This window comes from Periophthalmus magnuspinnatus, chromosome 6 (genome assembly GCF_009829125.3).
Source record: "Periophthalmus magnuspinnatus isolate fPerMag1 chromosome 6, fPerMag1.2.pri, whole genome shotgun sequence".
In the NCBI taxonomy this organism is placed as follows: Eukaryota; Metazoa; Chordata; class Actinopteri; order Gobiiformes; family Gobiidae; genus Periophthalmus; species Periophthalmus magnuspinnatus.
The window spans coordinates 17971531-17994705 of NC_047131.1; the positions used below are offsets into that span (position 1 = coordinate 17971531).

Genomic DNA, 23175 nt, shown 5'->3' on the forward strand with positions numbered 1-23175 from the left:
TTTGTCACTCAACTTGAGGTTCTGGCCGGAGGACTGGGATCACGGACTTGAACTCTGACTTGACTAGATACAGCTCTTATTAGGGCCTTTCACTAAGCACAGCAAAATGATGAGAAAACTGATAACTGGGAATGAGTTTTCGATGATAATGACTTGACCCAAATTTAGAGTCGCCCTTCGACTTGGACTCGACCGTGGTTTCAGAGCAGCGGCATCTGCTTTACACGCTACAGTAGAAGCACGAGTAGACATCAAAATTAGCATATTTTTGTGTCTGATGTAGGGCATGTGGAGAGGTCATGCATTATGGCAAACATTTAAATTGTGATTAAACCTGCAGTCCTCATTCCAACAGCACCGTTTACCTAGTACCACCATATGTAGGCCTGTCACAATAACACATAAAGTGCGATATATTGCTGAAGTAAATATAGAGGATAAATGATAATACTGAAATCCATAAAGAAGAATTATCCCCCAAAAAATATTCTAAATATTTACAAAAAACATGAGTTGAAATAGCACGTGGACAATATTGTTGGTATCCTTCGGTAAATGAAAGAAAAACTCACATCATTTTTATCAAGGCCTGTTTCATGCGTTTATTTTTTTTTTATAATTCTGTTGAAGCCTGGTTGAAAAGCCATGTCTGACTTTCATTGGTTAAATTTCATAGAATTTTTATTTATTATTACTTTTGTCAGATTCAAGTTATTTCTGTGACCATTGTGAATTTTTCTTTCATTAACCAACGGGTACCAACAATTTTGTCCAAGTCTGTAGCAGAATGCAATGCTTAAGTCATTAGTTTGTATCTATAATGAGTCATATAAGTAATTTATTTAACCCACTACTGCAAAGAAAAAGTACCCACGATGAATACTGTCCCCCAAAAAATAATGTTCCACCTATGACATATTGAATGATAAGTCAATATAGTAATCAGGCCTAACCATGTAAAACAAATTTCACTTTGTAACAATAAAAAGAGACACTAAAGGGTGCTCAGAGTCCTACCTTATCCCATATCACATGCCTTTAGCAATACCTCCACAAGTTAAAAGCAGACAAGAAAAAATCATGCCAGTTCAGTCAGACCCAAACTTTTCCACAGTAAAAAAAAAAAAAAAATCTATTTATCTAGCCTGGGTAAACTGAACAACATCTCCAAGGTTATCGGAAAAAATCACCGCATCTCTATAAGAACATTCGGTCTTCGTTATGTGCTAGCTGTGTTTGTTAAATTTCTTTTTTTTCTTTTTTAGAGCTGGCCTTCAAACGCGGCAGAAAAACACTTAGAGAAAGACTTGGATGCCAATCAATGGAAAAGGACCTAACAAGACTCGAGTCAAAGGAATGTTAAGATCGCAGAATCGCCTTCTTTAAGACTGTTGACATGCAGCTACAGAACTTACAATACTGACACCACTTTGTCTTTTGGCAGAGTGCGAAAGGGCAAAAAAGGTTACAAGAAAAAGTCTGGACCATTTATAGCAAACAATGGGGCTGCAAAATAAATCGCAGTTTGAGTTGAATTGTATCATTTGAATTGCCGTGATTATCAAATTAGAAAGGCTGCAATTATTTAGGTGAAAGAATGTTCCCTGTAAACAAGATAATAGCCTTTTAATAAAAGCAGTAATTATGTAGTTTAGACCTCTACAAACATGTTCCAATCAACACTGCCAGCTCTGCATATACTATTATGTCTTTGAGCAAGACACTTCAACCGACTTGGCCTGTATCGATGAATTAAAGAACACATATACATTCTTGTGGCTTTAATTTCCATTTAAACACGCTTTTTCTCACTTTGGTAATTCACATTTTTTTCATTTAAAATGCATTTGGACAAACTACACCTACGTTCCAAATGAAGCATTTAGGTGTTGGGAGCGCCCTCTGCTCACCAAAGCAAATGAACAGTGAGAATATAACCAAATGAATCCATTAGACAACGTGAATGCTATGCTAATAGATTAATACGTTTGTTGTGAACACAGTTTGAACACAGAACGAGTCTGGTGATGGTTAATAGACTTAAAAATTGTATACGAGAAGTCTGGATTTTTACCTATGACGCAACAATCAGGTCAAAATGCAAACAGAGCTCAGAGAAGACGACTTTGGGTTAATAAATTCATGAAACAAGTGTGAATGAAGCAAAATACAACCAGGTACGTTTTTGATGAGGAGACAATAATATAAAATGGTTCAAAGGTCAAAAAAGGTCAAAATGTCAGTCGAGCTCGTAGAGGCGAGCAGCTCCAGGGGCGAATTTGGAGCAGTTTCATATTTGGAAATCAGACCAATCAACCAAAGAGCCAATCTGGAGCGAAACTGCTGAAAGTAACACTCCCTAACAACTTCCCTTAGCAACGCTGTCAATCAAACCTGTTGCTAATGCTAACAACCTTGGGGAAATGCAGCAGCTGGTTTGTCTCTTATTAATGTTCATATCTTGATTTATGGACATAATAGTGAAATAAAAATACCAGGATTGTTTTAAGACCAAAATGAGGAGCCTGACAGCAGCAGTTACGGAGAGAGAGCGGCCATATTTTTCTAATGGAAAGTGAATTGGAGTTGACGGAGCCGGAAGCGCGCCCATGATCATTTCCTATTTGGGATGCGGCGGCTAGCAGGTTAGCTATGTCCATTTATATATACGCAGTCTTTGGTCAGAAGGCAACCAGTAACCACTTATTTCCTGCAGAGAACAAATTTAGCAAGTGCGGCGAATAAAATGGCTTAAGTTCAAGTGTAGGCGGAATAGTTTTAGAGTGCTACTGGTTCATTAAAAGACAAAAGCAGTGGCATCGTTTCGCCATTTCATCCCGTGGTTTTGTAAAAATAAAAACATAAGTAAAGGTTTCTGTGGGTTGGATAAATTATGTTTTAAATTGTTAAGAAGCAAGAATTTTTTTATTTTTTTATTTTTTTATGCTCTGTGGTGTAAGTGTTTGGGTCCTGGCTCTTCTGTGGTGGCTCTTTACAGGAATAATAAAGCAAGTCTATATTAAAATGCAAATGACAAGGTCTAAAAGAGGACATTTGCTTTGTAATGAAAATGAAACAAAAAAAGGAATAACAATCTTAAAGTCGATTTTCACTTGGGGTGGAATCACATGGTCCCTCACAATTTGATATAACAAGGCACAAAATACAGAAAATATATGTACAAATTTGAAAAATGTATTTTGCCCAGATATATCGTAAAGGCAATTTTATAAAGCATTTAATAGTCCAAGAAGCATCAAGTCCACTGTTAGCATGCTAGTTGTTGAACCGCAGCACTAGCCCTACCACAAGCTTCAAACTATCCCCGTTTTTCACATTTTCACAGTAAAAAACAGGTACCACACATTTAATTAATCACACTTAAAATGAATGGCACAGCCTTACTTTGATACAGTGACCTGAAATATCAATATTAAGTCACCAATATATTGACATTTTGACTTTTTAAAACACAACCATTTCAGCAGCTCCAGTCAAAGTGCTGACGATTCACTTCTGAACCAGACGCTACGAGCTACACATGCTGATTAATGACCACCAAAGAAGTAAATATTACATTAGCTACAAAATGATGCATAAATAAAAAAATTAGCAATGATAAATGGGACGATTATCATAAACTCTGACGGGGCGCTTCCACATATGTCAATTTAAGAAAGTTTTTTCCAACACAAAATTGTCTAAACCGCTATATTGTATGTTTAAAAGGCCTGTCCCAGATTTTTCCCAGTACAGACGTATTGTATAAGCAGCTCTTGAGGTCAAAATAACTCTGTGTACTGTCTCCATTTCGTTATAAAGTTTTTCTCATTTTAAAATGATCAGCTTATAAATTCATCAACATCATCATAATTAGTGTTATGACCCAAAGTGGATCAAAAGATATTTAATAAGGACATGGGGAAAAAAAGCTTTCGTTCAACACTGTTTATTACTTTCTTTTTAATTTCTTGTTCTTCTCTATCTATAAAGCTTTTGGGAAAAATCCCTTAACAAACCCTGTGCCCAAAAAAACCCAAGTAACAAAAGAAAAAGACCATGGTGAGGTGGTCAATGCTGGTAGCTCCTATGACCCTGTATAAGGCTGAACTAAGCCAAGAGAGCGAGGATCATATTTAAAGACTCTTGGGCACGAAACAAAATGACCGGGATCAAAACTATGAAAATAATACTTAAATATTTTTTAAAAATAGACAAAAATTCTGCAACAACTAATGACTAAAAAGAAATAACAAAAATATATATATAAAAAAAAAAACAGGACTAACTTTTATAAACTTAAAAAAAAAATCACTACAAAAATTTAGGCAAATAAAAAAAGTACAGGGGAAAACTGCCCAAATGTAACAATTAGGATGCTCGGAATGACTAAGCAAAGGAATAACTTTGGACCACACCATTGCAAACTGTTTAAAATGAGCTAGTTCTGTTTTTTTTAAGCACCTGACTAGGCACTTACACATTTGTCAGTTTTAGCTTTTTTTTTTTTTTCTCCAGCCCCAACATTGTCTAATTATATATAATTGTCTACAGTGTGAGCTTAAGTCATATGGGGAAGTGTGAATCTGTTTGGAGTCCAACCAGGAAGCACACAGTTGGAAATATTGGAGGAAAAGCATTTGATTTGCTTGCGCTGCATTGTAGCCCGCTGTGGGAAGACAAAAGAGATTTATGAAGCCAGATTTTATAGACTTTACAGTATAAACAAGTCTATTGCAATGCTATCAATGTCTCACTGTAAGCTATGGGTAAACACGGAAACAAATGCATCTCAATTACAGAAATGTTCAATATGTAATTTTACCAAGTCTACATTTACAACTGCATGAGCCTAAACACATGAAAGAAAAATACATAAATGTATCTTTTCTAATGCCTTATGAAAAACATGCAATGCAATGTAAATTTACTTGCTACTTTTTTGAGAGTGCCGTGTTAAAATGCTAGTAAAAATTGTACTATTAGTGGCACAATGAGCAGTGGGAGTGACAGTATAGAAGTAGTAACAACAGTAGAGCTAGTAGTGCCTGCAGTAGTGGAAATGGGTTTACCTCTAATTTAAAAACTTGACAAGTTATACTTCTGAAGTAAACAAAAATAAGTACTGATCATCTTTGTTGGAAATGGAAATGATAAATTATTAAAGAGAGGTGTATTATGCAAAATAGATTTTTTGAGCTTTCTACCATGTTGTAAAGTTATTCCCTCATCAAAAACATGTCTGAAGACGTTTTAGACCAGGAGCATCAAACTCAAATTCCAGAGGGCCAAAATTAAAAACTGTGACTAACTCGCAGCCAAACTAAATATTTATTGAAAAATTTCAACAACATCTGCATGTTTTTCAGAAGGGGTGGATTAAATTTGTGTGAGGCGACAGGTACCAGATGCTAATGAGTATCAACAGAAGTGGAGGGGCCAACACATTTGCAAAGCATTCTGGGATTCATAGTATTAGAGGTGCATGTGCTATACTGGCGCAGTGGCCGGCGGCCCAGCTCCAATACATATTTGAGACCAGGATTCTGTGCAATGCTCAGCTCACAAACCTACATCACCCTCCCACCCACCGCTCCCACATGATAATTCTACATAAGTATTCAAAAGCATTATACAAAACTGTACACAACAACTATACAAACCCGATGCAATATGCAATAGGTTCATTAGTGGGATGCACTCAGATTATAATGTGATGGCGCTCTGAAGGGGTAGTGAGGAGGGACTCAGAACATAAAAAAAACAAAAAAAAACTGAAACTTTTCAAATGTGAATATACTGGTTTGCAACCCTAATTCTTACAAAATCGTTAAACCAGCCAATGGCCTAAGAAGAAAATTACTGAGTTACTTACCTACTTACTATTTTGTCAAAACATTTTGTCAGTTTGATCTGAACCCTGGAGCACTGCATGTTTCTGAAATCAAGAGGAAAATGATAATTCTAAATGCTGGAAAAGCAGGAGGTTAAATTAAAATGCTGGTTTGGTTATGACAGCCCCACTTTTTCCTGACTGCAAAGAGCAAAACCTCAACTAATATCATTACCTATCAGTGCACTATTTTAACAAACCCAAATCTGCATATAATTATAATTTGAGAGTTCTCATAGGGGACGCAATTCACAGACTACAAAACCAATACAATACTGAAATGGTGAGCTCTGGAGACCCTGAAGGAAACACACATTTCAGCTTCATCACTTACAAACGTCTCTGTGATGAAACAGTACACCATTTAATAAGAACAACGTTAAGCAGATCATGTAACTTGAAGCTGAATAAAATCTGTCTAAAAAGTTTGGAGGCAGAAAAGTCAGAATGATTTTTGCTGCAGGCTTCATTAAAAATGCAGCACATCTTATTTCCGAGCCCAAACATAACAGTGAAATCTTATGCCTAGGTTTCAGTACATCTTTCTGCTGCTCCCACCTCCACAGTGAGGGAATCTTCAGACTGATCTAAAGTCATACAGGCCAAACCAGGGTTACACACAGTTCATGGTTCAAAATTGTAGATTACACTGGATTATGGTGCATTTGTTGTAGGGATGGGCAATATTGACAGAATTTAACTCTAATCCCAATGACAATATTCAGTTGATATATATTTTGAAAAAAAAATGCATAAAAATATCTTCGTTGAGGTTAAAGTATTGCATAAAACTTGAATCGTTAGATACCACTGATACCACATAATGCAAAACTTTAAAGCGGACCTATTATGCAAAATCGACTTTTCAGAGCTTTTAACCATGATGTAGTCGTTCCCCACTGCTATCGGCATACGCCCACTGCTCCGTACTTCATTTTCCAATTAAATTTTCTTAATCAGTGATACACATTGGATTTGGCAGCATCACGCAGTCATTTAAGGACAAATGGAAAAAAATTAAAAATCTGCAGCTCATAGTATGATGTGCATGTATCCATGGGACGGGCCGACAGCTGCATGGCTCTTTCGTTTACGGCGACATTCACTCCCAGCTCCCATTGGGCACCGCAATTTTCTACTGCAGAAGTCAGCGGACATGTTTCTTTTATCATGTTGTTTTAGATGAATATTTAAAATGTTCAAATTATAACATAATGATCCATGGGTGTCATAGAATATAACTATATAGCAGACACAAGCATGATATGTCTGCTTTAACTTGACTGAAACAAAGTTCATTTTAGTTTAGTTTGTTAGTTATTTTGAATCACCATTTTTGGAGCATAATTTTTTAATATTCTACTTTTGCATATCTCCAAAACAACAACTAATCGACATCTAACCTATTGTCACTATTCTTCCAAAAGCATTACGATATCAAATACAGAATCTTCATTATTTATTATCACCTCCTTGTGTACTTGTGGATGTTACTGCTTTGCCTGAAATGTTCCACAGTTTGGCATTAAAGTTCTATCTTCTTTTTGCATTTATTCAATTACAGGTGCTTTTATTGCTGTATAAATGTTCAAAAACATCCATTCTTACTGTGAGTGCAGGCACCGCTCCACAGATGCAAGTTTCTCCAGTGGCGTCATCTACTTGTCTCCATGCACAGGCTTATTGTCAACATTCCAGGCAAAACAAACGCATCTCCATGAAGATAAGCTAGTACCAGCCCTTCCACCACAAAGTTACACGAGTTACACAATACTGCCATATATATTTTTGCATTATAGCGTGTAACCCTAATTCTTACTAAATTGGTAAACCAGCCAATGGCCTAAGAAGCAAATTATTGAGTTACTTACCGACTTACTATTTTGTCAAACATTTTGTCAGTTTGATCTGAACCCTGAAGCACTACATGTTTCTGAAATCAAGAGGAAAATGACAATTCTAAATGCTGGAAAAACAGGAGGTTAAATTAAAAAGCTGGTTTGGTTACGACAGCCCCGCTTTTGCCTGACTGCAAAGAGCAAAGCCTCGACTAATGTCATTTCTATCTCTTTTTGACCACAGTCTGCACGGATGACCTTTCACAACCACTTTTTTTTTTTTGCTCAAAAAAATTCCAATGATTTCTGAAAAGCTTTTACCAACCATATTCAAGCTGAGCAAATGTATTAGTGCCAATAAAAAGAAAAAAAAAATAGCTTGATTTTGTAAGTACACATTGTTTTTCTCGATAAAGGCACCAGTGTTCTGTTTCGATTAATCATTTCTGTCGACAACGATCTGCTGTAAGTGACATCAGAGCCACAAAGTCAAACTGCCAAGGCTTTAGCTCGCTCTATAAAGGTGGATTTAGTAGACAAGTTTAATTCAAGTTTAGTGCACGTCTTGTCCCAGTCTAGTCCAGTTTACATTCAAGCAGAGCCCAGGTTCAAGGAAAGTCCTAAGTCGCATTTACAGTCGAGTCCCAGTTCAGTCCTGTTTCGGTAGGTTCTAGATAAGTCCTCAGTAAGTCCTAACAGTCCTCTCCTGCTATGTATAACATTTGTGTAAATAAAGTCCATGGTATTTCTATATTTGCATCTGTACCCAGGAGGTGTGTGTCCATGCGCTGTGGCGGGAGCAGGCAATGACGACAGCTAACAATTACTCTGCGTATCTACTGAACAAATATGCAGAGTTCTTTGTACATGCAGCAATGTAAACGCTGATAAGCTTTAAAGACAAGTATAAAGGGAAAATTAAACTAAAGCATGTGTTGGAGCACACAGGGCTTTACACCATAGACTGTATAAAGACATGGATTAAGGAAGTGTGACGTCACCCATAGTGTTCAGCTTCAGCCAAAAGAAGCTCATCGAGGCTAAGAGTTATAGGGGCGAATTTGGAGCAGATTTCCATATTTGAAATTCCAACCGCGAGTATCGTAGCAACCAAAGAACCAATCTGGAGCAAAGCTGTTGAAGGTAATGCCCGTTCCCGCCCGAACTGCTGGTTTGGCAAGGGGGCAGGCGCTTAGCAACGCTGTCAATCAAACCTGTTGCTAGCACTAGCAGGAGCGACCTCAGGGAAAGAAGGCAGCTGATTTGTCTCTTATTAATGTTCATATCTTGAGTTACGGACACAATAGCGAAATAAAAATACCAGCATCATGTAGCGTGGGTTAATACAAACATTTTAAAACTAAACAACGAGCCTGACAGCAGTATTTATGGAAAGAGGGACGACAGTTTTCTAATGTCAAGTGAACTGGAGACAGGAAGCAGGACCATGATCACTGCCTATATGGAACATGGCGGATAGCAGGTTAGCTATGTCCACTTATATATATGCAGTCTAGGATTTACACACAGTCCCCTTCTTTGTACCTTCCTCTAGACAAGCACCTGCACTCAGCTCACGGAAGTATCACCCCCAGGTGGGAAAAGAGGGTTTCTGTGATAGTCGCTCTTAATTAGCGACTGGTTGGGTTAGCAGCGGACTGGGTAACACTTCGACAGCATAGTATTCCCAGATGTGCAATGCTTTTGGTTTCGAGTTGCCCATCTCTTCTCCAGCTCTTTGCCTCGAGATTAAACAAGTGTTGCATTTTTTCTACCGCCAAGAGTCTAAGGGCTCACTCTACCAATGGCGAAATACTCCTATACATGCAACAAACACACAAATAAGTTATCACGCAACTTTACATGCATAGTTGGGTTGATTTGCCGGTCGAGTCCAGTCGTAGTCCGCTGCATGTGACCCACTGTACCTTAATTACCTCACTTATATCACCAGCGTGCAAATACTCTGCCCTTTACAGCCAAACCTTCTTATTCATCACCACGGATTCTCCTTCCATTTCAGTCCTACCCCTCCTCTCCTCTTCTGTCCCATTTCCCAGAAGCCCTTTATAGAGAGTACAGAGAACCCCCTCACAGGAGACCCACGCAGATTCCCCATTCACAGCTAATCCCACAGCAGATGTTTAATACACAAACCCGAGATAAAAGCGCTCGCTCAGGGAAAGACACTGCGTTTTTCTGATTTCTGGAGAGTGCGAGTGGTGGTTGTGGGTGTGATTTTTGGCTCGAGTTGAGCTGGAGGCGACTTGAGTCCTGTTCCGTCATCACTGTGTCCGCCTGTCAGTGCAGTGCAGAGGAGACGTGCGGTTACATAAAGCTTGGTCTTCCTCCCGTCTTTCTTCAGAGCGAAGGCAGGGCTGCACACATACACAGAGGCAGGGCTAAAGGGCCCGGGGCCAGAGACCAGAGAAAAGGATGAGGTCTCGAGTCAGGAGAGTCAAGGCAGAGAAGAGCAGTGGACTTCTTAAGGCTACAGTAACACAATATATAGAAGGTTAGAAGACTGTCTTTATAAGTGCAATTTGGTTTCAGCATAAAGACATTTTGCTTACTTACAGGTCAAGAACTTAAACATCTATTTTTTTATGTACGCATTGGATTTCTATTAAAATGCATATTGAGAAGACTTGGGATATGAGTGGATGTTAATGACACCGAAAAAGGAGGTCTAAGCACACCACAAACATAGGCCTGTCACAAACCAAATTTCAAAGTGCGATTTACTGCTGAAGTAAATATAGACGATAAATGATACACCATGAAGCAGAATTGTTCACAAAAAGTATTCTTAAAAATATGTTTAAAGACTATGAGCTTGTATCGAAAACGAGTCACAGAAGTTCATAATTCAACCTTCCGCAGCTCAAGCCTCGTCGTAGTAAAAGAAATAACCAAAGATTTACAACTGGTGCAAGGAAAAAGTACCCATGATAAATACTGACCTCCAAAAAGTATTCTTCCATCTGTCATATGTATTGAACGATAACTTGATATAGGGTTTATTGTGACAGGCCTACACAAAAGAGCAGAAATATCACCTTACAGTGTATTTGAAAGACTGCACATCGAGTTTGTATAATTTTCTTATATATGCTGTACTAGATATTAAAATTTCAGTTCTCTCCTAAACATTTGCCACAGCCAACACGCGTCTACCAGGGGTGTAATAGTGTCTTGGATGAGCAGCGAAATGTCTTCTCTCTTACAACTTTTTGTCCAGTTCAGAGGTTTTATATTTTTCTTTTACAATATAACAAGATGCAGTTTTGATTTAGTTTGATTTGTGTTTTTGCTTCAGTGAATATATATACTTTCCAGCTGGCCAAAACTTTAAAAGTCAGACATCCCTCGTAGGCCTGTCACGATAAATACTATACTATAATACTATCGACGTATGGTTCAATACATAACAGATGGAACAGTACTTTCTGGGCGTCAGTATTTATCATGGGTACTTTTTCCTTGCAACAGCGGAAAATCTTTAGTTATTTTTCTGTACTACAATGAGAATTGTAGAAAGTTGGATTATGAACTTCTATGGCTCTTTATAGATAGAAACTTTTTGGGGGATTATTCTGCTTTCTGATTTGGTTTCAATATTATCTCTGTATAATCTCTCAGTCGTCCAGGTCTGATCCATAGCAAAAGATGAAATTTAAATCTGTCTACTCTATTCAGTGTAGTGGAGAGTGCAGTGAGCATTATATTGGAGAAACTAAACAGCCACTACATAAGAGAATGTACCAACACCAGCGTGAGAGTTCCTCTGGACCCCAGCCATACATCTCCATCTCAAAGCCTCTAACCACTCCTTTGAAGATAGTGAAGTTCAGATCTTAGCCAGAGAAAAGAAATGGTTTGAGAGGAGAGTTAAAGAAGATAGTTTTGTTTGGAAAGACAATCCTTTCTTAGACAGGAATAAGGGCCTGCAACATAAGATCTCACCAATCTACAACTCTATCCTCAGACCCAAAACAAACAGGAACAAAGAGAACAATAGGGGGGGACATTAAGGGTTGAATAGGGTCGTTAAGACTGAAACTGGAGACAATAGCTGTTTACAGTTTCAGTGTGGTTAGCCCCTCCCCTCAGATAGTTATAAGGCAGTGTCCAGCAGCAGCAATCTGACCAGAACTGAAGAAGAGACTTGGATGAGCAGTGAAACATCTTCACTCCTACAACGATTTGTCCAGTTGACAGATTTAAATTTGTCTTTTGCTTTCAATATTATCATTTATCATCTACATTTACTTCAATGATATATCGCACTTCAAAATTTGTTATAGTGACAAGCCTAATCCCTGGTCAAAAAAAGCGATTTATTATCAAAAACAGTTACTTTCTTTTTGTGGTTTATGCTGCGTAACATTTTCAAAAAGTCACAAGCGATATGCCCGGCCTCACTGCCCCGAAACAACAGAATTACTATTCTTGTGTTCTAATTAAGGTCCTGCCAAAAAACCTATAACAAGTGTATAATGGTGATAAAACATCAACGAATATTTATGCTAATGACATTTATGAAACATTCAAACAGTAGGCAGAGGCATACATGCATAAAAAGAGGTTTTACCTTGATTTTCCACCCCTTGTCCAATTTTTCCACATTTTTCGCATTTTAAACAAGGATTTGCCGCAGGCTGTGTGTAAATTGCAGAATAATCAGAGCCACTTCAGAGCCACAAGGTCGAGCTCTCTCTGTTTAAAGCTTCATAGGTTTGACTTGAAGAGAAACCTCAGCTCTGATACTAGAGGTAAGTACATTATATTGTTTTATTGTCCAAATGGAGATAATAAATGGTTCAGTTTTGATGCTTGCAGATTTTTTTTTTGTGATAAGTGATAATTGTCAAATCAGGATACAATATAATCCTAAGAACTAAATTATAACAATTGTGACCATTTTAGAAGCGAGGCAAGTTTATTTATAGCACAATTGATACACAAAGTAATTCAAAGTGCTTTACAGAATAAGAAAGACATTAAAATCACAATACAAACAAATAAAAACATAAACAACCATCATAAAATTTACCAGAAAAAAGAAGAGTGCAGAATAAAAACCTTCCAGTCATATGCACAACTAAACAGAACTGTTTTGGGCCTGGATTTAAACATTGTCAAAGTAGAGGCCTGTCCATTATCTTCAAAGACTGTTTCTCCATGTTTAGTCCTGACTCTGGGCACTCTGAAGTCCTCAGGGTGTGAGATTGTTCATATGGCACTAACATGTTGGAGATGTACTTTGGTGAGACTTGTTCACAAGCAGAGCTGCTTTATAGTCTATTCTCTGAGCCACAGGAGGCAGTGCAGAGACCTGAGCAAAATTAAGTAATTGTGATGCAAACCATATTTTTAAAAAGTACAGAAAAGTGTAGACCTGTCTCAATAACACATTTTGATGCACAATATGTTGCTAAAGAGAAATATTGTGATAAACGATAATACTGAAACTACTTTATGCCACTGACACAAAACAGGATAATCCCAGTGAACCAATTTTTTAAAATACAGTCTCATTAACAAGCATGATTTGCAATAAATAAACAGCAGACTGAAGCAATAATTAGCCATAAAAGTGACTTATTCAACCTTCTACAGCTCAAATCTTATGGTATTACAACAAAAATAATAACAAAAATCTCTCCATTAATGCAAAGAAAAAGTCCCCACGATAAATACTGAGGCCCAAAATATATTGTTCCAGTTTTTATGTATTGAAACGCTTTCCCACTGCATTCCTACCACCATTATTCAACATGATGAAGGCAATGCTAACAACAACTAGCATGCTAACAGCACACAAATGGATTTTTAGACAATAAAAACAGAGGCACACAACACACAGCAGATTCATGTTACCCTGACAGCTGCAATTTACAATATATCTGTGCTAGGACAAAAACATTTTTGCTCAATTACATGCAGTAAAAAAATTACTTTCCTGGTAGAGTGTCTGCCACCACCTTCACTCATCTGAGAGATTTTATTGCTTTTCCGAGAGTGTACCATGGTATGGCATTAAACCCCATCTCCATGGTAGAACACGGCACCAGGCCAAAGTCGAGTGCAGATCTGTGGAGAGGTTACCCATAGACTGTATATATAAATGGACATAGCTTACCAGCTAGCTGCGTTTCAAATAGGAAGTGAGCATGGGCGCACTTCTGGCTCCACTGACTCTGGCTCCAATTCACCTTACTTTGAAAAACTGTGTCCCCTCTCTCTATAACTGCTGCTGTCAGACTCATCATTTGGGTTTTAAAATGTTCGTATTAACCCACCCTACATGATCCTCATATATTTATTTCACTATTGTGTCCGAGATATGAAAGCTAATAAGAGCCAAATCAGAGGTCTTCTTTCCCCGAGGTCGCTCCTTCTAGCATTAGCAACAGGTTTGACTGACAGTGTTGCTAAGCGCCCACTCCCTGCTAAAACAGCAGCGCCGATGGGAAGAGGCATCAACTTCAACAGTTTTGCTCCGGATTTGCTCTTTGGTTGCTATGATACTAATGTTGGAAATTGCAAAATTGGCTCCAAATTTGCCACGATAACTGCTCTAGCCTCGATGAGCTTCATTTGACTGGAGCCGAACTGTATGGACGACGTCACACTCCTTTAGTCCACTTCTTTATACAGTCTATGAGGTTATCCCACTCACAAGAATGCATGTTTCAAGGTACTCCACTATTTAAAAAAAAACATCTCTGTAATGTAATAAAGACAAGATCAATGAGTTTAATGCCACCAAAGCAATGATGTCCAGTTGGAGCCACCAGAAAAGTTACACAGTGCACCATAAAAATTAATTAATGTCTATAAATGCGACTGTTCTTGCTCAAACCTTGTTATCAGTGACAAGATGTTATTTATTTTTACTCAATCTAGGAGTCTTAGTTTTGCAAATGTCAGTATGTGATTTGTAGAAAAAGTCAGGCTAATGTTTTACAAGGAAAAGCTGAATTAATTAAAGGTGTTGGGGCACAAGGCTGGGCTCTTTGGGAAATAAACATCCTTTATTTGTGCAGACGCCTTCAGGACCGATCTTTTGCTTCCTCTGATTTACACCAGACAACTTTTATTTCAATAAATCATGAAAGAGCTCTAGGAGACAGACACAGCAATTCAAACACTTTTACTACTCCTCAATGATGGATCTAAAAAAGAGAAATAATTGGGAGATAGGGCTGCTTAATCGCAATCAAAATCGCAGTTTTGAATGATCAAGATGAGTTTAATGCCATGCTGTGGAACATTCCAGGCAAAGTAATAGTATCTCTGTGGGAATTAGTAGATGACATGAAAAGTTGCATGGGGCACTTTTAAAAATCACCACAATATCTTTACATCAGTTAAGTGAATATGTTGTGTTTTCTTGCTGCACACTCTGACGACACATTCAAAACACAAGAAAACCGCCGTGGCAATTTTTCTTATCCAGTCAAGCGTTGTAAAGTCAAAACCACCCCGACCAGAGATAAGTATAGACCGAGACTTAGCCAACAGGAAAATGAACACGGAGGGAGGAGATACCAGGCAACAGCTTCCAGGACAGTTGTACAAAAACTATAACTGTATTTTGTAATATTCGGGTTGAGTTGGTTGGTTCAGCATCTCATGAGAAAGAAGGGAGGTCTAAAGTGGGTGTGGGGAACAAAAGGGATAGTAATTAATATTTTGAAATAATAATGAATAATAAGTATTCATAAAAGTAGCAAGGACGAGAGCCTAAGAGAAAGCCAAAACTTTGCAGCTCAATAATTGTAAAAACTGTATTCCAATCAGATTCAGCGAGAGCCTTATGAAAGGTTTTGAGGTGAACATTTTCAAAGACCCACAATCACTGCCAAATCACAGGTCCACTCCGAGTACCTGTGTACATCAACACATACTTTGAAAATTAACATTATGAATGTACAATCAATATGGTCTTATAATTTGTGACATTTATCACAAAATATTCCAATTCATTTCTCCAAGGTCCAAAATCCTACCACGTTGTCTGCAGAACTTAAAAACCCCAAGCTCATCATGGATCATTTCAGACAATTGGACCTCATATCCATGAGAGTTTGATATAGTCAATTTAAGGCTGCACAATTTTGTGAAGAAAATTTGGATTGCAATTTTAAACAATTGCAGTTTATGTTTTCAAATGTCAAATGTTTAAACATGTCCACAAGCATACCGTACAAGAACATAGGTCTAAATAAAGTGGTAGCAAGTTGATGTTTGCACTAGGTACTTTGCAGTTGATGTCATCACAATTAAGCTAACAAGAGGCACTGCTCTGTCTGAAGCACTGTTACTCAAGTTAGACTTTAATCTGAGCTTTGTTTTAACACAATCTGACAATAACAAACTGACTCAGCTTGAACTACAAAAGGGAAGCTGATTTGTGCTGCTAAACAAGTACCTCTCAAATAACGCTACAGTTAAGGTCAACGGTTTTTCAGTCTCACCTTTTCTTTTAAAAACACATAATGGGGCCATGAACGCTCATATTGAGCACAGGCTCCAGAACATTTGTTTTCAGAATCTAAAAACGTATTAAGCCATGTTTGCTAATGTGTTTATTGTGTCACCATGACAACTGTGGAATATGCCACCATAGACATACATGAAGTCCCTCAAACATGATGTCACTGGAAGTATCAATTATATATAAGCCATTGTTCCATATCGGTGACATTTGTCCAGTCCTGTAATATAATAAACATTCATTTTTCATATGGTGTCTCAGTGGAAGTAGTGCATCTCCTTGACCTCTTTTACACAGGAGGTATTTCCAGGGTGGTATTGATTCTTCCGGTCTGTAGCCTGCATCTAATCGGGGGATTCAAACCAGTATCTCAGCACATCCATGCTGATGTCCAGCAAGCCAGCTCCGGATAAACAAAAACAATAAATCAATGTTTTATTCCTCCTGTTTCAAACAAACTCACTGTGTTTAGAAATGTCCACTGAGGCAAGAGCAGAAAACAGAATCAGATCTCTATGTTATGTTGCTGTACAAAGCTTTAAGTTGGGCATGTCAATTTGTTTTTAGTAGTAGTAATAGTCACAGTTAGAGATCAACCAATATGGATTTTTTCATGGCAGATGCAGATTGTTTAGAATTCAGACAAACCAATGCCGATAAGATCTGACGATATTTTTGGGCTGATATGTAGGGCCAATTTTGATTATTTTTCCCCAAACAGATTAATTAAATTTTACTACAAACTCCTCCACAGCCCTATTTTTTACCACAACCCTATAAGGCAACTGTGTACTCACCTTTTGTGCAGCTATCTCTTCATATTAAAGTGTTAATATAAAGCTTTGTGTGTATTTTTTTAGGCAGCAGATTGACCAAAACAAAATATCGCCCTCTGCTGGAGATTTAAGGCTGATAGCCAATACACAAAAAAGTCCAAATATTGGAAATTTGTACTCTAGTAAAAGTGCAGCGCTGTGACTGAAAATGTACTCATTACAAGCACAAGTACGGCTGCTAAATGTGTACCTAAACATAAGTATAAAGTTGCATAAAAAAAATACTACTACAAGTATTAGTTACTAGTTACTTTTTATGCAATTCGGTAATATTTTAGATCATTATTTTGCACAAAACTTGATTATTAAAGAGTTTAAAGCTGTCATTTTAAATCCTCAAATCTAAAGATCATTTAACTAGTCTGTGAACAAGCCAATCTTTTCCTTGAGTAGATTTTGACACACCAATACCAATATTATTACTAATACCAAATACTCCAGCTACTGCAAAATGAAATGGCTCAGGTATCGATTCTGGATCCCATTCTTACCAACTTAAGCTCTGTATCACATCATTTTAAAGTCCAAGTATCGATATCGTAACAGAAAAAGATGGATCGGTGCATCCTTAGATTGAGCCGCCATAGCAGATTTGTGCATGTTCTGTCTTATTATTATTTTTTTACTTAAAAGCAATGGTGCAACTCATTTCTCATATAAAAAACTTTGATATACTTTTGAATTTATACATTTCCCTCAACTCATTTAGCTGCTTTACCAAATGTCATATCTTGGGTATAACTCAAAAGACAAGAGCTCTTCAAAAATGCGGTGTAGAATGTCTAGAACAAGATATGAAAAGGATAAGAAGCACTGAGAGACTACAGGTAAAAAAAAAAAAAAAAATGAAACATACTTGAACAAGATCAATCCTGTGTTCAGCAAGAGAATCCTCATCAAAAAGAAACACTACACAGATTTTCCAAGCAAGGGTCATTATGTCCTCTATGGATACATTTATATAGGATCAACTTAAACACTATATATATTTGATTAAGATATCTACAAAAACAAACACAAAAATACTGCTATAACTGGTGTTTAAAGCCTATCCATTTCACAATATGTCAAAATCGATGGGTGATCAGTTATCATTTTGTATAGGCTACCCACAATTGATGGTGGTGGTTCCAAAGAGTTTGACCATGCATATGACCAGGGCCCAGCCTAAAAGCAGACTAAGTAGCTGCTTAGGGCCCCGAGGCCACCAGAGGGCCCCCAAAAGCCCATACATTTATATTGAAAATAATATATCAAGTTTTATTGGACAGAGGGTTTGAGTGTTTACATCAGCCTAAAAACGATTACATCTGTTTTATATCTATAGTAGTAAAATAGCTACAGCTGCTACATTTGGTTTTTACACCGGTGCAAGGACCCTTTATAATGTAATTTTAAGCCCACTGTCGCCAGAAAAAACGTCTAGAATTAAAGAAATCTTGACCCTGCTTATCGTTTGTCTACTGTTTTTGTGACAATGGTCGCTGTGACATTCTGGATGTTTTCAGTCTGATGTTGGTCATATAAATACAAATACAACTGGTCAAGGTGATGCGAGCGGAGTCATAATGTTGTCAAATGTGAATCCAGGACGCATCTGCAGTCAGGGGCCCCAGAGACAAATTCATCTTGGGGCCCCCTGGAAGCTAGAACCGGCTCTGCATATGGCTAGAATCCTAATGCCATACAGACAGCAGGCCAGTTGTCAAAGTATCAGCTTATCAGTCAATCAATTCAGCAAGTAACCTCCAAATATCTCATTGTGTGAAAAAAAATATTCCCGGAGTTGTGGCGTCATGTGTAAACTTTTAGTAAAGATAGTGTCGCAAAAGAGGGTCCACTCACCTTCTGCTGCCTCCTGGCCATGTCTGTGGGCTGCTTGGCGTTGAAAGGGTACGCTATGCACCTCAGCACAAACACGTAAATTTGCAGTTTGATTTTCCTCTCCTCTTCCTCCTTCTGCTGCTTTTCTCGCTCCTTCTTTTCCTCATCTTCCTCCGTGGGCGCTGCACTGTCCTTCGGCCCCTTCCCCGCGGTTCCAGCAGGTGCAGATGGGGGTCTCTTGTGTGCCCCAGCCCGTCCACTGCCCCCGCCGCTGCTCCCGCTGCTGCTGTTACCGCGCTTCACCGACACTGAAGCGGAGCCTTTCCTCGGGGGCTCCTGGACCACTTCGGGGTCAGATTCGCCGCCGGTGTCTTCGCTGGAGGACGGGTCAAGCATCGTGTCCTAAAGTCCCGCTGTGGCGAAAGTGGGAAACAGTTTTGACTTTGTTTGTTTTAGACGACGTGGCGTTCGAGGCTGCACTTTTCCGAAGCAAATCCGTCTCCTGCAGAAGTTTAAAGTGTGTTTACCCCCAGGACTAGAAATAAGTCGAGTTTTGTCACGGTGAGATGCGATGGGAGGAGTTTGTTGGTGAATATTTGTGCGGTGTGTCTGGTCCGTGGCGCACAGAGGAGAGTGCAGAGTGTGGAGGAATGACTGCGCGCTCCCGCCGCTGCACGCTGTTGCACAGAGCTGCGTGAGCGCGCTCCGGCACAGCGCACAGGTGAGCAACCTGTAGCTGGCACAAAGATAGGAAAGAGAAGGAAGAGGACTCACTCTCTGTATGCGAAAAAAGAAAACATCAGCGTAAATATAACCTGTACTCCTCCTGAGCGCAATCCTAAACTGAATTGAACTGGGTTTTGTAAAATAAGTGATTCGTTTTCAGTCAAATGCGCGTGGCTTTTGAGGAAGTGCCTGTTTCAACAAGCGCAGTGTGGTGTTGAATATCTCCCCACAACGTGCTTTTTTATAAACATCGAGAAGAGACACTTGTTTCTGGATTATACTCTAGTAAACCTTTGCAATTTTCACCCGGTGGCTAAATGTAGTGTTCTGATAGCAGCATTATCTGTGGCCACAAGAGGTCAGTGTTTCCCCAGTGTCACAGATGAGACCACACGCCCTGATTAAACTGTCCCTCCACAGTAATAGTTGTGCTATACACAGAGGAATGCGCCCTGCTGAACCAATGGCACAGCAAACATGAATTTAGTAAACTGGGACAATGCTGTGCTAATTTTTAATAACTATACTTTAAGTTATTACCTGCACATGTTCTTGGGCTAATGAGATGACATCATCCTGGTGAAAGTGGCATTGCAAGTTGGTGAAACAGGTTTTGCAGCATTTGGACATATAAAGATGCTCTTTCCACATAACTTTATTCTACACTGCTGAAGTATTTTAATGAACATCTGCAGATATTGAATGGCATAACAGCAGAAGGAAACTTCAGATAAGATCAGTACGCTGTAGGATTGTTGGTGCAACCAGGTCCCTGTGTCAGCCCTCTCTGCAAATAATGTGAGTACAAATGTAAACAAAAAAAGTATACTATTATACTCTTATGCAGTTATTTGTATTTAAACTGTTGTTCTATGTTGCACTGATGAAAGATAGTTGAATGTGGTTACATTACACAATCTGTTACCTATAAAAAACTCAGATGGAGGATTAAGTATATATTATAGGTGATGGGACTATATATGTATGTATGTATGTATGTATATATGTATATATATATATATGTATATATATATATATATATATATATATATATATATATATATATATATATATATATATATATATATATATATATATATACTGGGCCAAAATTCTCCAGTAATCAACCTGAGGAGAGTAGTTCAGTGGTGATCAGTGCAGTGATGAGACATGACCTTAAAACACCTTTTCATTGTTCATTGTAGCTGCATTCCTATATTGACCTTTCTTTCCAATAAAAATGGAATGTTACTCCACCCCCTTTGGTTATGAGAGACTGATGAGTCATTTTGTACTTTCTCTGTTTTTAGACTGTATCATGGCCACCGCCTTTCTGCCGCCTGAGGACCAGTTCCTCTGCTCCATTTGCCTGAAGGTGTTCACTGATCCTGTCACGTTACCCTGTGGACACAACTTCTGCAGGAAGTGCATTGATCAGATCTGGCCCATTAATGCCAAGTGCAGGTGTCCTTCTTGTAAAAAAATCTTTTTCTTCAGACCAGAGTTGAAGGTTAACACTTTTATAGCTAAGATGACTGCTCATTTTCAACGATCTCAATACAATTGCACCTGGAGGTCAGGGAAAGCTAACGCTGCTAAGGAACAGGCATCAGAAAAAGAGGCAGCTAAGGAACAGGCGTCAGAGAAAGAGGCTGCTAAACCGGGAGAAGTATCCTGTGACATGTGCTCTCAGCCCAAACGCAGAGCGCTCAAGTCCTGCTTGGTGTGTCTGTGCTCGTACTGCGAGTCTCACCTGGAGCCTCACCTGAAGATGGGGGCTCTGAGCAGGCACGAGCTCACAGAGCCTCAGGAAAACCTGGAGGACAGAGTATGTGCGGTGCACAACAAACCTCTGGAACTGTTCTGTAACAGCGAACGCATGTGTGTGTGTGTGCTGTGTGTGTACTCAGAGCACAAGGATCATGAGGTCATCTCCCTGAAAGAGGCATCTAAGCAGCAGAAGATACTAATGCAGAAGGCTGAGGGCCACATGCAGGAGGACATCAACAGGGGACTGAAAAAGATCGCTGAGCTGCGTGGCTCTGTGGGGACCAGTCATGCTGCTGCGGACAGAGAAATATCTGAGGGAGTCAAAGTGTTCACAGTTCTGAAGGAGAGTTTGGAGAGAGGTCAGGAGCTCCTCATCTCTGAGATCACCAAGAAGAAAACAGACACAGAGGAGCAGGCAGAAGGTCTCATTCAGGAGATAGAGCAGGAGATTAGTGAGCTGGAGAACAGAAGAGCTGAGCTGCAGAAGCTCTCTCAGACTGAAGACCCCCTCTCTCTGCTCCAGACCTCCTCACAGCCGCCCCTGACACCAACCAGAGACTGGACAAGTGTCACTGTCTGTGCCCCGACATATGGGGGCGCTATGGCCAGAGCGCTGAGTCAGCTGGAGCAGGACTTCAGTGAGAAGACCAGGGGGCTGTTTCAGGCAGAGCTGAAAAGAGTCAAAACAAAGAAAGTAGATATCACCATGGATACAGAGTCAGCTCAAACCAGAGTCCAACAAACAGAAAATCAGATAAATCTTCCAGACAGCCCCATGACTGTGAGTCTCTCTGACAGTTTTTACTTTGAGGCTCAGGTCAAAGGGAAGACTGAATGGACTTTAGGTGTGGCTGAAGAGTCCGTCATCGGGGAAGGGTCCCTAACACTGAATCCACAAAATGGCTTCTGGACCATAGGTTTAAAAGATGGAGCTTATTATGTTTCTGACAACCCTGAGATCTCTGTCTTTACAAAGTGCAGGCCTGAGAAAGTGGGTGTGTTCGTTGATTCTAAAGAGGGAGTTGTCTCTTTTTACAACATAGATTCTGCAGCTATGCTCTACTCCTTCACCGGTGTCACCTTTAAGGAGAGCCTGTGCCCTTTCTTCCATCCAGGTCATTTGTGGGATAGTTCTTCTCCAGTGGTCTGTGGAACGACTGAAGACTCTAAAGGTGTTTTATTAGTTGACCTTGTGGACAAGCTACAGCAGCGCTTTTATACTGAACTGGACAGAGAGCACATGGACTTAGATTCAAAAAAACATTATCTTTTTGAAGGGATCTTAACGGAGTTTAGAAAGATTATGATGGAAACTGATTTGAGATATTGATTAGGGCTGCAGGCCTTTTAGTCATTTAATTGCAGAAGGTGTCTTAGACAACCAACATTTTTATTAGTTGACTACTTATTTCATTAGGGTTATAGGGATTTATTTGGACCAAAGCAGAAAACAGAATGCATGAAGTTAGCTGTAGTTTTGGGAAAGAGTTTATTCTGCCTTTTCACTTATAAAGATCCGCTTTTACTGGTACTTCTCTGTATAGATAGTAGTTTTTGTGCAAGATACTAATTTTGTGAGCAGCTATTGTGGAAGAAAATGGATGAATCAGCATTGTTTAACAGCAGCTAAAGATAACACATTTTGAAATACTTATGGCATATAACGTTACAACAATTGTATGATGTAATAACCTAATATCATAATCGAAATGACCAGTTTTGTGTATTTGGCTTGGTCAACCTCTACATATAATAAAAACACATTTAAGAGAAAGTTAATGT

The 23175-nt window shown here is 38.9% G+C and overlaps 2 protein-coding genes across 2 annotated transcripts in view; one reads left to right on the plus strand and one right to left on the minus strand.

Annotated features, from left to right (window-relative positions):
• The window catches only part of cadps2 (Ca++-dependent secretion activator 2), a 244053-nt gene extending 224602 nt beyond the window's left edge, over positions 1-19451 (minus strand). Inside the window, exon 1 of the mRNA XM_055222491.1 lies at positions 18919-19451. Coding sequence (XP_055078466.1) covers positions 18919-19293 — 375 coding nt within the window. The 5' untranslated portion in view covers positions 19294-19451. The remainder of the gene's footprint in view (positions 1-18918) is intronic.
• An 836-nt stretch (positions 19452-20287) lies between these two features.
• LOC117371838 (E3 ubiquitin-protein ligase TRIM39-like) lies at positions 20288-23164 on the plus strand. The gene is made up of 2 exons (XM_033967513.2): positions 20288-20421; positions 20934-23164. The coding sequence occupies exon 2, from the start codon at positions 20942-20944 to the stop codon at positions 22721-22723; it is 1782 nt and encodes a 593-aa protein (XP_033823404.1). The 5' UTR covers positions 20288-20421; positions 20934-20941; the 3' UTR covers positions 22724-23164.
• Positions 23165-23175: the final 11 nt, after the last annotated feature.

What these genes read in the sequence shown, in the direction of transcription:
- LOC117371838 (XM_033967513.2), top strand. Translation starts at nt 20,942, where the DNA reads ATGGCCACCGCCTTTCTGCCGCCTGAGGACCAGTTCCTCTGCTCCATT.